This window comes from Argiope bruennichi, chromosome 2 (assembly GCF_947563725.1).
Source record: "Argiope bruennichi chromosome 2, qqArgBrue1.1, whole genome shotgun sequence".
NCBI lineage: Eukaryota > Metazoa > Arthropoda > Arachnida > Araneae > Araneidae > Argiope > Argiope bruennichi.
Window position 1 is genome coordinate 118,936,406 of NC_079152.1, and position 17,261 is coordinate 118,953,666.

General features: G+C 29.9%; 1 protein-coding gene across 3 annotated transcripts in view; it reads left to right on the plus strand.

Moving 5' to 3' along the window:
• The window catches only part of LOC129955213 (protein O-linked-mannose beta-1,2-N-acetylglucosaminyltransferase 1-like), a 206,102-nt gene that overhangs the window by 177,585 nt on the left and 11,256 nt on the right, over window positions 1-17,261 (plus strand). For all 3 annotated transcript variants that reach the window (XM_056068205.1, XM_056068207.1, XM_056068206.1), the window contains 7 exons: window positions 11,134-11,313; window positions 11,417-11,513; window positions 13,374-13,507; window positions 14,526-14,591; window positions 15,260-15,373; window positions 15,828-15,945; window positions 16,894-16,992. In XM_056068205.1, the coding sequence (XP_055924180.1) occupies window positions 11,182-11,313; window positions 11,417-11,513; window positions 13,374-13,507; window positions 14,526-14,591; window positions 15,260-15,373; window positions 15,828-15,945; window positions 16,894-16,992 (760 nt within the window). In that variant the 5' untranslated portion in view covers window positions 11,134-11,181. The remainder of the gene's footprint in view (window positions 1-11,133; window positions 11,314-11,416; window positions 11,514-13,373; window positions 13,508-14,525; window positions 14,592-15,259; window positions 15,374-15,827; window positions 15,946-16,893; window positions 16,993-17,261) is intronic.

Below are 17,261 nucleotides of genomic sequence, written 5' to 3' on the forward strand. Positions count from 1 at the left end.
AAAAATAAAGTACTGTAATCGTCAAAAAAAATTTGACCTCGAGGTCTTAATTGATCTCCGCATTTTAAATCTCTCGAAGTTGGAGGGTATTGAAAATTGCCTTTGGACATGATAACCTGAAAATGGGATGAGTTGGTAGAAGAAATTTGTTCTTTTCTTGACACCAAAATTTAAAACTTATTTTAGACCCTCTGGAATTTTCAGAAGAGGTCCAAAATGCTTACTTGATTCTCTACATTATTGGACGAAGCTTAACATAAAAGGTGCTTTATTGTGTAAATATATAGAAAGTTGAGGGATGAACGTTCCTTTTGGTTTATCTGCCAATTCAAGAAATTGTTATAAAAAGGGTTAAAAATTATTTCATAGACATTATATTGAATTGCAAATTGATGTTGCTGTATAAGATTCTGTGTATATTTAGTCAAATATTCACAAAATTTGCTTAAATATTAATAGTTTTATAACCTTATTTCATGTTTAAAATCCGTGGTTCTTCTCTTAATAAAGCGCATTCAAAAATTTCATTATTATTTAAGAATGAAACATAATCAGCTGACCATTCTGCATTATTTTTTATTCATTTTAACTGTAGTTTTCCCAATACGTTCTGGGATTTCCCTCCCTTTTAATCCAGAGATTTTTATTTCATATAAAGCGATATACCTATGTGCAGTATTTTTTTATGTTCATTTCTTTTCCACTATCGTATCTGCTTTCTTTTAAATTAAATAACAATAAATATAATTATAACTTTCTCACCTCTCTTTATTAGCTTTGCTGCATTGTTCAATTTGTATCTGCTATATATTTTATAATAAATTTTTCTCGCATTTTCTGCTGTGGAACATACCGATAAATCAATTGCGTAGATTTTCTTTTTATCATTTTCTTTTTAAAATTTTATTTTTTCAAAATTTATCCTTTTAAAAGTGTTTAACGTTCCTTGGAAAAATCCAACGTTTCATCTACATATTTCCATACACTTCTCTGCCAACGGAACGTTGAATCTGAATTGTCATTGTATAAGTAGTTGTTAATACGCAAATTGTTTTATTATTTTGTAAGGTATTTTTTAAATAGTTTTAAGAGGATTGTCTTGATTTTTGTTGTACAAAGTTAAAAAAAAAAAAAAAAAAAAAATCGAAAAATTCAACCTTGAGATTTTGATGAATCGCCAATTTTTGACCTCTCGAAATGGGAGGGGAGGGGGACAATTAAAAAAGTATTTCTATCTATAAAAATGATAATTCAAAAACGCTATAAGTAGTCTGATAAAATTTGGTATCTGGGTTTTCTTTTTCTTTATCCCCCTCCTTTTAAAATTGCAGATTATTTTCAAATCTTAGGCGAAATCCGTTATACAGAAGTTGGTCAGACCAGTTCCAAGACTGTCAGTAGTAGTGTACAAGTGGGAGTGGTGTACAAGTGGGGCTCTGAATGCACCGTGCACCTATTTTAGGGAAAACCAAGAAGATAAAGCATCAGTGCATCAATGTCAATTTTGAAGAAAAATGAAAATTTATACCATGCCCAGAATGGTTTGCATTTGTAAACTCACTTAATGGCAACTAGGGGAGGCGGATTCATATTGTTCCATGAGCGCCACTTCGTCTCGCTATAGTACTACTGATTGCCAGTATGTGTGATGTGTACGAGGAGTTATATTGATGAAATCTGGCACATGATTTTATAACGAAAATTATTGCTCTGTATCAGATTTGGGGCTAAATTCGTTCTACTTTTTGATTTGCCAATTTGTAAGAAAAAAATGCGATGATTCGAAAATTGAAGGTGTTTTATTTTATCAATGGTTGAATTTTATTATGTATTTCATACAATAAAGTTTTATAATTGGCTCATATTTTGAACTAAATTCATTAACGTGTTCTGTTCCAGTGTGAATGCAACAAGCTAAAATATATATTATTCTTTACATCTAAATTGTAGATCTGTATCGTATTTTGGTGATCAGAGGGTGCCCAAAATTCATATTCAACTTCTTTACTATTGTGCGAAATTAAACACAAAATATATGTGTTACATTTGCTTTCGTTTCAGAAGTGTTTCGATATATCAGGACCTTTAAATCTACCCGATTTCTTCTTTAATTCGGTGAATTACTCAAAAGATGATAAAATCCATCAGCAAATACAGTCACTTGCATTATTTACAAACATTTATTTGATTTAGACGCAACATATTTTTATCAATTCACACTCAAAACACGACTATGCACAATGCTTATATACAATCAGTTACGAAACATATTTTACATTGATGGAACAAGAGCACACAAGCCCGTGAACAGTCCGTTCACTTCAATTCGTTTTTAAACGTGGACGGTCTTCTTCACAATATGAGCATGAATATCTCATATAAATGAGATATTCGTGGAGAGAACAATCTTTAATCAAGAATACTATAGTAATATTGCATTAGTAAAATACGTGAAGTTTGATCATATATACATTTGGTAGTATGTAATCAACCATTATCGAGGAGTTTTAAGCATTCCGATATGTTATCCATATCATTCATTTGCCGTCGTTAAAATAGTAGACAGCAGGCTTATGTGTCTGCGGTTTTGAATGGATCCTTTTCCGTTAAATGAATTTTTCTTACCATTTATTTTAGCTTCAGAAATTTCAACACAGCGAGTTATTACCGAAAAGGTAATATCTCGCATCGATTTATGAGAATTGCTCTAAGCTGTTTATTTTGCTAAAACTTTTAAGCAGTCTAAATCTTCTATTTTTATTTTTGAAGTTAACTTTGATAGAAGATAGATTGAATAAGACTGGACTTGCGATTTCGTTAAATCTTTTAAGATACAAGCCTTACATCCGAAGCTCTGACATGAATTAGACCGTAAAATTGAAGTTTTGTTTCTCCATAAATTGTGGCGTCCTTCATGAAAGTCATTTTTTTCCTTTCTGAAATTCTAGAAAGCATTAGAAATATTGGCGAACAAATCACCGTGAATTATACAGTAAAGTGATAGATCACACAGATACAGTACTTACGCAATACGTCTTCTAACAATTCAGTAAGCGCAACACAACTATGATTAGAACATATTTAAAAAGATAATAATAGTGCTAAATTATATGTCAGCATATTACACTTAAAGGTTGTAAGGGGAAAAGAAATGTAAGAGTTACTTACTTTTCTAGGGCCTTCTAAATTATGGGTCGTGCAGGGAATTAGGGTCACAGATGAATATCAAGGACGCGGAAGTTCCCTTTGTAAGTTCCTCTCCGGGGAGGGTATTACTTACATCAGAAATTATATTGTCCAATTTTCCGGTACTGGTTACCAAAAATAGTCATGATCTACGGATTTTACGTAATATTTGATTGGAATTAATCGTTGTGAGAAAATCTCGCTTCGATTTGAACCAGATCTTATTATTATACAATAATAATAAGTTTGTGTCTTATTATTATACATTCAAACCATACTTACTTTAATGAAAGTTGGCAAAATAAACTCTCATCTCCAGAAACTACTTGTGGTAACTAGAGTTAACTTGTATTGCAGACACAGATCTTTGATGTCAACGGCAAATATGTATTCAATTATGACAACACAAATCTTTAGTATCCGTCAAAAATTGAGAAGTTTTAATATATGTTATACTGTTTTGATCTTCAGCCATCAAACTATGTTTTCACTATCTATAGAGCTTATTGTCCAATAAAGCTTTAACGCCAACCATTTCGGTCTAATAATAATAAAACTGAGGAAAGAGAAAAAAAAGTAAATGATATACTTTATAGCTGAAAATGGATAATACAATTCACTTCATTAGCAAAATATTAATGCTTATGTATTTTATGGCAAAATTGATTTCAGAATCTCACTGTAATGGGCAACAATTGTTTTGGTTACGGAATCCCTCTATATCCCACGATTAATGCATCTCTTTGTCAACAAAAATTAAATTAAATTATTTTCATTTAATTTAAAAAAAAAGGGAGAAATTATTTCTTCAACTGCTAATAGAAACAGTTAAAAGGGTTAAAAAAAAGATTTAAAAAGAAACAAATGCGAAGTCATGATTTCTGAATGCTCATAAAAGCTCTCCAAATCAATAAACTAAATTATTACAGTTTGAATTATTGAATAAAAAGTATCTTTCAACGATGCTTTTCATGGTTTACAAATGTAATTTAGGGTGAGGGGTGGGTTTTAAAGCTGGGGAGAAGATTTAGTGAATCTTTGAAATTGGGACGTTATGTACAATGCAGCATGTTTAAGTACGATTAAAAAAATAATAAGAAGAAGAATGTTAATATTTTTAAGCTAAAGTGACTGTATTTTTTGAACTTCTGTTCAGGATGCTGGAGGACAGTATGAAACAAAATTCCAAAAATGGTTAAGAAATTCCTGAAGCAATGTTATAATAATATTTTTAAATTCAAAAATGGTTTTAAAAAAAGTCGAAAAAGACAAAGTAACACAAATAATGTATTTTTCTCCTAACTTTTTTTTTCAGCTGATTCTTTCACAATAGTCATATTTCATACTAGCCGCCTTTGCCGATCAGCCGGTTCTCCAATCTTAATACTAGTTAAAATTTAAATAATTAAATATTTTATGTAATTTCTGCTTTAATGGCTTCTTCGTGAAAATATTTTAAAACTTCAAATTTTGATAGTCATATAATTCACTCATAATATTATAAACGCCTTCAGTCATAACGTAATATGTATATATCTGTTAGCTCTCGTAGAATATATGCTTTAAATTAAAATGGGAAAGATTAATCTGCAATTAATATAATAATATTTTTTACTGAAACAAAGCATTTTTTTTTATAATATGATTACTGAAACCATGGTCACTGAGCATTTAAACCTTATGGGCACTAAAGAATATCTTTCTTAATTTATGTAATATCTCAAGAATTTGTCAACAAAATTTTCTCAGATTCATCATGAGCAGATCGATTCATTAACAATGTTTCATTTTAAATGCATCAAACACTAAGAAAATAAACAAGAGTCCTTAAAAATAATCGGTTGAAAACAGGTTTAAAAACTACTTAAAAAACGATGTACTTAAAACTATAAGAATATACAAAAAATATATAACTAACATAAATACAAATTAATTACAAAAGCATACAATTAACCTAAAAATAATTTAAATCAAATCCGCATCCGTTGATAATAGTTGTCAACAATCAGAACACAATGCGCATGCATGAATTTTCATCGCCAGTTACGGTAACGCAAATGCGTGATTTTTTTCTACGCCAGTTGGGGTAACGCCATGCGGATTAGAAACTTTAATTTCCTTTATTCTGTTTTATTTTAATTCAAAAGTACTTCAGAATGAATCTGAAACATGGATTAATTAACAATGTTTAATTTTAAATGCATCAAACATTAAGAAAATAAACAGAATGGTTTGAAATATTCGGTCGAAATTTCTTAAGCCTAACCTTATTAGACTGGGGAAAAAAACAAGCCTTACTCATTTGGCGGGAAAGTTAGTTTTTAATTAATAACTAAAATTCTAATTAAAAATTCAATAAAAGGGACCCCACGTGCACATTCCCGACCTCCAAGGTATACATGTACCAAATTTGGTAGCTGTAGGTCAAACGGTCTGGCCTGTAGAGCGCCAACACACACACACATTGAGCTTTATTATAAGTATATGGGTATAGAAAAAATTGGGAAACGGATTTCGGGGAAATCAACTTTTTTGTAAAATCAAATTCAATAAATCTTATTAAATTATCTTTCTTAATTTGATTTATTTATTAACAAATTAAAAACAGAACAATCGGAAATATTAAATTCTAATTCGAGGAATTCATTTTATTCCAGGAAAAAGATTCGAAAAACCGCAATTGTATTGAGTAATTTCGGAAGCGTCTCGTCATTTTACGAATCTAATGGGTATTGGATTTCATGAAAAATTAACATTTAAGAAAAATATATTTAATTAATCTTTTATACGTGGGATTTACTTATAAGTAGTACCGTCGATAACAAATAACTCAAATTGAAAACGAATTCGACAGAAACAAAAGTTGGAATTGTCCAGATTAATCCAGGACATCTGATCATTTTAGTAAAGCTAAATATATATAATCGAAATATATTATACTGTGTGTAGCTTTCAAAATTTTCTGATTAATACTGACTGAAACAGCGTTCAAAAAAACTAGATGCATATATTTTTTTAGTCACATAAACCCTAGGGGAAAACCATCTATTTATATTAAACGCTCTTCCACACAGAAAGTGTCAATTATAATATCGTTTTTTCTCTTCGCACATTATTGTCGCTGGCAAAATGATATTGATCTGGCACCATTTGTCATCCACTAAACACACAGAAGTTCTTACTTATTCACTTCTGTTTTCCTCCTTGAGGAAGAGAAATTGACGCTCGCGCGCTTAAAAAGCGCGGAATCCCGTAGCAGCCATTTTTACAGCCATTGCTACTGACGAAGATGGACGAGTCAGACTGTCCTTTAACTGGGGTTGTCTCTCATTTTTGATGCGGGATAGAGCGGAAAGGGTATTCATTCATTGCCGATCACACGAGAAAGTCTGTCTTTTAGAGTAATGAGAAACTTTTCTTTTAAGATGGGAATATATATTGCAGACAATCCATCAAATAAAGCTTAGCGTTGCTATTGTTTCCTTTTAACATATAGAATTTTGAGTAATTCATCAACTCTTTTGCGAAATATTTATTGTGAATATTTTTTTTTTAATATCTGAAATTTATGCGCCTTTTTCAAATATTGAATGCGCATTCTTTTCGATTGGGAAAAAAAGAGGATGATCCCTCCTCTTGCCTCCTTTTCGTTAATGTGTTGCTTGAATATCTGGCTCAAATTCTACTGAAATCTGTGGAATAATGCAGTAACAGTTTGTGGAGTAATATAAAATAACAATATGGGAAGGCAATCAAATATTAATATATTTTCTGGCGATTCGAAGACTATTTTAAAATCGATTAAAGGTTTATCAGGGTTTATTTAAAATCATTTTAAATTAGTAGAAAATTTTAGAATCTTCTGTTTAGTCAAATGATATCTTTATGAAGCCTGATTAATAATTGGTAAAATATAGTATTATAGATTTCCTCATTTCTATAATTTTTTTAATGCTAATATTTAGTTATGGAATAGGCGTTCATAGCATTGAGTCGCACAGCACAAACAAAATGACATACACTGACTAAAATTCGTTTAGCTTGCAATTGTTGCTCCTAATATAACGAGCATTTTATTATTTTGTTGTTTTAAATAATTTTTTAACCAGTTAATTGTTTTGACCCCTTCGGAAAATGCTTATCTAAATTGTTAAATCGCAAAAAGTGAGCGATAACGAGTGTGCTCATCAAACACATGTGTAATATGAAATTATATCTTTATGAAATGGCTTATTTTTTTACTTCAGTAATCACATTTATTTATTTACTTAAACTAGCATACATTTTTTGCCTATGAACGCAAAGAAACATAAAAAATTAATTTATTATTTTAATTTGCTATTAAAGAATGGTATTGAGCAAAGCCTGGCAAAACGCATAATAATTTTTTATTTGTTCCTTTGTTTACTACTTGGCCTCAAAATATTTTAAACATTTTGAAATTTACGAATATGCGTGCGTTTTCAATAAGATTGTAATTCAAACTTCAAATTGTCACTACTTATTACTCCTGACGAATAAACTTGTCATAACGCAAAATGTTGTACTTTTTCCATGACGAGTATATTCGTTAACTGGTTAATAAACCAATTTAATTCTTGCATTGGAACTTTTAATCACTTTTTTTATTCATTATACTTTCTCTGATTCATTTAATGTTTTCTGTTTACGTTAGAAGCATTTGCATACTTTTACATTACTAGAATAAGCCAGACTTAAATGAAGCTTTTAATTGAAATCAATATGTTTAATTAGCTTTACTTATTTTTTTTATTAATTGAATAATAAATACATTCACCAGATGTAGGGAAAAGCCTTTGTGTCTAATACAACATAATATAATGTAAACTTAAATGCCTTACTCGAATTTTTACAGGCCCTATATTGATTGAATGGTTCAAAATTGCTACGCCAAAACTTAACAATGCCCTCATAAGATTGACTTCTTTCTTCTTTCTTCTTTACATGCATTATAACAACCAAATAAAGGGGAGGGGGATAATCATATACAGGAATTCTTTCTGTCTAAATAGAAAGTGAGATATCTCTGTATACTCTTCTTAATTTACACGAGATTTGTGAAGCTGTACATTCTTCCTTTCATTTAGTATCCAATGGGTGTTAAGATTTTCTCGAGAACCATCTGTCTTGACGAACGATCACTCTTGTCAAGTGTTCCGCCTGCTGAGCGGAAGGCTGATGAAATCGAATGACGCACGGAGAGGATGACCTCAAAATGTTGCTGGATCTTTCAACCCACTCACAAAATGTAAACATCGCCACTCACCTGAATATTTGCTGAGAAGCCGAGTCTGGTTCGGCTGGTATCATAGCTGATTTCACGTGCGAAAACGGAAGCTGTTAAGCATGAAACGCTGGCTTACGCGATATTGGCGCGCAAATTGTTTCTATCCCCTCCATGCTTTTGAATCGCATTTCCATAAATTGAAAAGTTGCTTTTTTATACTCATATAAACCTTGGGTTGACTATTTGCTGTAATAAATTAATTTCGCTTGGACAGCAAAAGATTAATAAAAATTGATTTAATACTATTCTCACCTTTGATCTTTTTCATATATGTGTGCCCCAAAAGAACGTCAATTACAACCTAAGATGGAAAGTAATTTTGTGTAAATATCTGTTAGAATAAACAATTTCGTATTAGGATATCCAGTGTTACTTTGCTACTAACGAATCGGCATTATATATTGTTATTTATTTATTTGTTTTATAATGTTTTATAAAGATGAGTATAGAAATTTTTTTCCGATGAAATTTTATTTTTTTATTTCTTAAAGCAGTATAATTTATTTATTCGATAACGGCAGTTTTATAGCCTATTTTTATTGCTACATTTTTAATTAACTTTAAATTCTAAATAACCATAATAATATGTCCAAAAATAAATATTGAATATTTTTACTAGGCAAATAAATAAAGGAAACAATTAAAGCAGTTTATAGTGTTTTCATTTATGTTATAAAATAATCTTTGTAAATATGGCGCTATTTTTGTTTACTTATTATAAAGAAGAAAATCGATTAACAAAGTAGTACTTCTTCGTGTGGTCAGGTTTTGTCCAAATTTAATACAGCTGTTGCTGCAAAGGCTACATCATATTTCATTCATCTGTCTCTTTGAATTAGTGTGTTCACAGATTCACTGGTAGATAGGCGCCATAGCATTATAATTTTATTTTTAGGTCGATTCCTATAGGAAGACTATCTATTGCAATGGCTCTCATGACTTTAGGAAAATTTCTGTAATTCACTGATCATGTTCCCTAGAACCCAAAACCACCTTTCGTTCAAAAGTTTTATAATATAATATAATATAATATAATATAATATAATAATACGTATAACATTTTCCCAATGTGAACAAGATAACTGCTATAATTTCGTTTGAATTTTAACCGGCTTGGAATATGTTGTTAGAAATATAGAAACCTCAGATGAGCTCGTAAATGGGCCATCTAGCTCCATGTGAGTGGAAATGGTGTGTGTGTGTGTGTGTGTGTGGTAGTGGGGGGGGGTGAAATTTTCATTTCGCTCTAACTTCCTTAATATTGAAGATAGAAAAATAAACCGAATTAACCAAATTAGCACCTCATTAAGACGAACACTTTTTGTATTTAAAGTTTTTCGATAACTGCAATATCTTAGAAGTTAGGGGCTGAAAAGTGACTTCAGTTGCTTTGTTTTTTTGGTGTAGGAGGTTTCAACTACAAGTTAACAAATGCAAAACTAGAAATTTGTACTTTTAAAAGATAAAATATATGATACATTAGTGTTGCGCAATTTATTCATTGTAATCGCATTTATCAGTCCTTAAGTGTAAGTTAAAGCATAGTTGTTACCTTGTATTTTTGTGTCTTTAACTCGTTTACTTGTTTTTCCGTACTGATGTTGAAATAAAAGTCAAATAAACCGTTATTTCCGTGTTCAATTAAGAACACATTCTCAAAAGGAAAAACGAAACTATTGTTTTCTTTCCTCATTTATTAAGAGTTTGCTTTTAAATTAATCGCGAGAAAGAAAATGTCAGTAAAAATGCCTTTGTCGAAATGCTGAATAAAAAAAAATGGTGGCTTTCATTATTTGTAGGAAACTTTCTCAGAAAACACCATTTTTAAACCGAAATTCACTGTATAATACGTATTTTCAAACTTAATTTTGAATGCTAAACCCTCCATTTATCTCAAGCCAAGTAGAATGTGAACGAGGCCCGGTAATTCACAAAAGCAGTTTTACTGTTACGCTATAGTTTAATCTCTGTATTGAGCGTAATTTCTCCTTCATAGCCACTGCAACTTTTTTTTTTTTTTTTTTTTTTTTACGGTTATCATCTATTTTGAAACTTTACTGTGGTACACTTAAAACATTAAGCATACCCGAAGAACAATTTACGAATACTATACGTACTGTGCAGTTATAATCAGTAACAGCGGCAACAATTGAGATCCTTTGCACACTGACGGAACAATCAACAACAAGCAGATCGCTGCTCTTTTCCTGTCACAACTTGCATTTTGCACACGACACCTAGGAGAATCGTAGCAGACGCCCGCTTCCATTGCCTTCCTGATTTAATTACGACAAAAGAAAACTAAGCCGGATACTCGGGAGTGTACTGTATGCGATGGTTTAATTCTATGAAGCTTGAATTTGTGATTACAATTGTAGTTCTGTATCAACTTTTTGTTTCAAATGGTCTGGGAAAAAAGTGTTAAAAATACACATTTGGTGCTTGTTTATTAACCACATGGCCGTGGTTAATCGCCAAAGATAACAGCATATGATTAATAATCTTTCATAAGTATTTTTCACCACGGTTTCACATGTGATTAATTATACACTATTAGATTGATTAGAGAGTATACTAGAAAAGTTACGGGAAAATCATTCCCACGGGCGCTATAAAATGTTTCATATTTTATTTTTCAGGTGGGAGATGTGCTGTTCTAGTCGGTTGTGAGGGCCCCATGCTGTGTTATGCCGCGCGGGATGGATGGCTGGAGAACCAACCCCCGAGTACAGCCACTTGTGCCCAAGAAGCAGCTCTTCTCGCCCTCCATGTATCTCAGACAAGTGCCTCCTCGAAGGTTGCTTTCCAAGTTATTCCAGGTATTAATTAGGCTCCCGTCCGCCCACCTGTTTTAAAATCGATCTTCGACAGTCTGTGTATTATTGCTGTACTAAACATATTGCCTTGTCTGTTTCTTTTTAGTTCCTGCTCTTAGTCGTGTTGATGATCACGGTGGTCATCAACATTCTTTTCATTCTGGACACCAGTCGAAAACTCCAAGAAGAGATCCCTTCTCTAGGTAAGAAATACATCACCAAAGATGTGACATTAACATTTTCAGATTGAATCGATCAGATTTAAATGAATCGACAAAATTCATTATTAAATATTTATTTTTAACTTTCTATTTCTTTTCTATTTTCCATTGAGTGAGTCGATTGAAAAAAAAAATGCCAAGACCTGCATGCAATATTTGTAAGTTGGATATTTTTCTAGCAATCGATTTCAGTTTCCAAAGCAAACTACCTGTTACTTCCCTAGGAAGAGCGAGAGAGCCTTTTTTATTCAGATTCGTCAACATATATAAATTAAGGAAGTCATTTTCTTTTAAACATTTCATAATTTAATGCTGCGTTTTATTTATTTTCCAATTTTGTGATTGCGGAGAAAGAAAAAAATTTCTGGCGGAACATATTTTAACAGTTGCGTGGCCGAATGGAAGAAACTTTTGAAATTTTAACTTTGATTTATTTCATCGCTAGAGGCATATTATGTATAAGGAAGAAGCGACGAGATACATCAGTCTACATCGCGAACATAAAAGCAAAAGAGAGCGAAATTTTCCCTTCAACGGTTTTTACAATGAGATTTTTAATAGAGATTTTTTTTTGGCACGTGTCTATTTAAGATAAGGAAATTTGGGTATCTTTAAAAGTATGTTGCAAACATTAGAAATTTTTATCCCTTCACTCGGAGCATAAGAACCCGCTGAATTCAGCAGTTTTATAGAGCTCATGTAGTATGAAATAAGAAGTGGAATTGGATCAGGAAATAAAAGACCTTTTTTAAAATGAAATAAATATGGGTTAAATGAAGATTTTTTTAAAAAAGGAAATTAATTAGGATTTAAATTAAATTAAAAGATCATTACACACACACACACGCACGCACACTCTCTCTCACACACACACACACACACATATATATATATATATATATATATATATCATATCTTTGATAATGATGATATATATGATTTTGACATTTAGTAATATTTTTATGGAAATTTATAAAATGTGATTTCTTTATCTTGCAAAATTTAAGTATATTTGACATGAAAGCATTTTTCTTTTAAGAAATTTTAATCCTTATTTAGACCACTTATTGGAAATGCAAATCTGTAACCTTGTGAAAGGAGCTTTTTTCTTTATTAAAAGTAAACTGAATTAGTGATATAATGAAATTTTTACTGTCTTTCTAAAAATTCTCATCAGGATCTTGATTTTGAATACAGATCTTGTCTGTTTTACAAAATGGCTGTGGGTGCAGGGATTCCAACACTTAAAAAATGATTTTAATAATTTTGGATTTTTTTCTTTCATTTTAAACTTCAAAAATTAATGCCCGTTGCTCTCTTAAACAACTTCTAGATTTTTTTTTTTTTTTTTTTCTGTAACTGCAATAGTAAAGCAGAAAGCAACTTCCTATTTTCAATAGGTCATTTTTATGGAATATTCTTCGCAGTTATATTTACCTAAGATTTTTGCAATTAAGTAACTTTGCTGTCAATTTTGAATGTATTTAATCTATTTGGTTGCAATTTTTTGCAGTTGTAAATTTGCAATAGAAACTGTTGTGCAAATATGTTGAAGGTAGTTTTGGCAGCAGAATTTCAGATTTTTTTTGTGATACAAAATCACAGATTCATAACCCATATCTATCTGATTACAGTCATATACGCTTATATAGCTCAAGTTATATTTGTCAAATTTAAAGGTCTTTCTTCCCTTTAGTGTGGTATGGAAATATAGGAAAAGGCGATTAAAAAAAATAGCTCTTATGCAGCTTCAAAATAAAAATTTAATCAAACTAAATAATGAAATATTATTTTCTTATTTATTAATTGTATTACACCGTGGAAATGTTCTATTTTTTTCAGACGATCCCGATGGGCTCGACGGCGGCGAAAAGCGCCACAACAGCTTCCGCCTGCAGGAGAGTCTTCCCAAAACCTTGACTGTAGAAGTGCTTTCAAGTCAATCAAAAGTTTCCGTTTCAGTCGATGGCACTACTGTAAGTAACTCAGACCTAAAACGACTTTCCAATTGGATAAAAAGCATTTCATATAAACATTTATCCTTGAATTCGCTTTCATATATCTCGGGGCTCCATCTATCGTTGACTATTCGAACTGCTATAGTAGATGTTGAAATGTACTGGATTAGAGCGCCATCTATTGGTTACAAAATAAACTATTGTTGGGATCGGTGAATTAAATAGAAAATAATATATACTGTGCTGTTAATATTTAATGCTTGTGTTAAAAAATAAAAAAAAACTATGCTTAGATATTATTTTATTTTTCTATTAATGTTAATAGTCTAAAAAAAGATGCAGAAGTTCTCGTATTGAGAATATTTTGTTGTAAAAATTGTTATTACTAATTACAATAGTTTTTTTATTTTTAATGAGAGATATACACAATGAAATTTTAGTATCGCTGGTTCCAAAACACTGCTCGATAATATTGAATATTTCAAAATATATTTTGAATTTTTGAGTATAATTTTTTTAAATTTGTAGTGATATTTCATTTCCTCATTGCTTGCTCTATATTTGTGGAAATTTTATATCTAATTCCTTTAAAGGTGTATCTTACATTTTAAAAATTATGTAAATTATCTAAAATATTAGCTTGTTCTTATTTTTGCAAATTGACTTAGCAAAATTAAATGACACCTAGGCTATTCCCTCTCCTATCCTTTTTTGAGATATTTATTTAAGAACAAAACTAGAAATAATAATGAAATTTTGAAAATAGATATTTGTGTAATTCACTTGAAATTCGTTTTTAATATTCTTTTAAGAGTAGTTTCACTTCTAGCCTTTAGTTATTTTAAATAATACAGACAAAATAATGTAAGAATATACTATAATTTTACTCGATATTCTTTTATTTTATGACTCTTACTATCTTATATTTCATTTTGTCGTAGAAAAAAGGTATCATACTCTATCCCTCCCTCATTTAATAAACGAAGTATGTTTTTGTTAATTTTTTTTTAATAATCCTTTTTTTTGTTTGCTTTAGATTTTGGAAGATGCAGAAGATAATAAAGGCAGAGGAATACACGTACTAGTCTTAAATCAAGCTACAGTTAGTACACATATATTTTTATATTCAAAGTTTATGAAGCTATTTTACTAACAATATATAATAACAAAGCAATAAATTTCATCTTTTGTTATAAATATATAAACTTAGAAAAGTTTTTGAAGTATGTTGCAAAATCCACAAGTTTCTGCTGCTACTTATTTTTTTATTTATTCATATCTCTTAAATTTTATTTAAGATACAAAATTTTCTTTGAAAGGAAATGTAGTGTTCCAGTTATTTTTATTGATTTTTATTTTCGGCAGCATGAGTTAAATTTCCAATTTAAATCAATTCAATTAAAATAATTCATATATAACTCAGTTTGATTTTTTTTATTTCATTATTTTTATCTCTGTTCATGATCAAATTGATTTCTGTTGAATATCAAAACTAATCTCTCTTTTGGATAATAAAACTGCAACTTTTGTGTATAATCTTAATAGTTGCCTGTATTGAATTGATGTGTACTAAATATTTTAAATAAAAATTCTTTTGTAACATAATTAACAATTTGTTTGGAATTTTTTTCCTTTATATTTAGTGAATGTGTTTTAAATATTTTTTAATCCAAAAACTAATGTACAATATATTTAATCAACAAGTATTTTGCTGTTATTATTTTCAAATTGCAACTGATTTTTAGATACAATTTTTAATTTGTGTTTTAGGGTAGTGTGATGGCACAGCGTATGTTTGATACTTATTCACCACATGAAGATGAAGCTATGTCATTGTTCCTCAACATGGTCTCAGATGGAAGGATTCTCATTTTTACCATTAAAGTAAATTTATGATTTGTCACTTTAAGTTATTTTCCTTCTTTATTCTCATACCACTACTTTTTCAAATGGCTTTTGAATGTAAGTAAGTTATCTCTTTCCTGATTAATAGCAATTTTTCTTATTAGTACTTTTCTTACTTTTTTATTTTTAATATCCTGAGTTTATTGAAATATCCCAGAAGACTGCATTTAATAATTGTCATTATATTTATTTTCAACTATGATTCAGTTATAAAGTCACTCTTTCATCATCATATAATAATCACCATAATTTTCTCAATAACATTTTTTTCTGCTTTTTTAACCTTCTGGTTAGCTAAAATAGTAACTATTTTTGTTGATTATAATTAATAATTTTTATTAATTGTAATAAGTAATTATTGTAAGTTGAATGAAAGAATTATCTTTGTAAACATCTCTTTTAAATATGTATGGACTTTTTTTTATTTGTGCAGGATGAAGGAACGTTCCAAATGAAACAACCTGCTAGGGAATTACTGAAACGACTAGGAAGCAAAAAAGCTCAAGTGATTGGATGGCGAGATATGTGGGCTATGGCTACTCAGAAAGGAGGTATATCTGTTGTTTTATAGTATAATTTTCATTTTGACATTCAAATATATCATTCTTTTTCATTTTATAAATTCTTTCAGTAGCTTGTTTTGACTGCAGCATCCATGGTTTAATAGCCAGTGTCAATATCGCTAGCTAATGACGCAATTACATCTTTGCATGTGTTTTATGATTATAAAAAATCTTCATGAAATAAAAAAAATATATTAATTTTAATGATGAATCCATTACTCAAGCTTTCAATTATTGGTGCTTAGAATTAGGTGTCTTCATAATTTCTGCTTTTATATTATTTTATTTCACATATTTTTTTAAGATCATATTCAGGACTATTTAATTATGATTGAACCCTTTTCACTTGAATGGTGCCTTTCATTCACCATTCAAGATGGTGCTCTTCTTGACATTTATTTATTTTTCAACTTTTGATTGTTAAAAACTCCTTTAGAAAGGTAAAATTATGTATATTTATTTTTCCGAACAATAAATAAATCTATGTATTAGATGAATATTTATGAATCGAATTACTTTTGCTAGTGCAAGGAGTTAATAATATATTATGTAGCTTTCTCTGTTTAGTCAGCTTCAGTTGTTCATCGTTAGTCCATTTTCTTTTCTTTCTGTCTCCCCCTCTCTCTGGTCCATTTTTATTGGGAATTCCTTTAAAATAATTCTGTTTCTTAGTATCATGGCTTATAATCAAATAAAGATATTGAGCCCAGCACTCCTCCTACATTTCAGCCTATCATAGCAGGCTTACTTAGTGTAACTTAGAAAATATAAATCATCATTTGAACTTAAACATCATTATACTAATTTGCATGATTTATGACATTAATTGATTATTAAGGCCATAGAACAAAGCATTAATTTTTAGATCAAATCATTATTATTCATTTTTTTCCTTTAAAATCATACTATTTTTGAGAAATATCTGTTTTTTGACAGGTAAATTGTATGGTGAAAATTACAGCAAGAGCCCAGAATTCAACAGTTGGGGAGCTCCTGTTTTGTTGAGAGTGGAAGTACCACTTGTTCCTGTTGAAGGTTTGTATATTTAGTTCATTTTAGCTTAGCTTTTTTTTTCTTTTTCTTAAATCCTTTCTTTTCCTTTAAAAATATGTGCTGAGATATAATATCTTTTCTTATGTCTGGTAAAATTCAAGCTTTAGTAAACAATGATTAATAAATGTAATTAATAATGCTTGTATACTACAAAAATATCTTTGAAAATTATGATCAAATTCTAATTCTGCAATATTCTCTTCCATAAATGGTTTTTAAATGTAATAAAAAAAAAAGAAGTTGCTAATAAA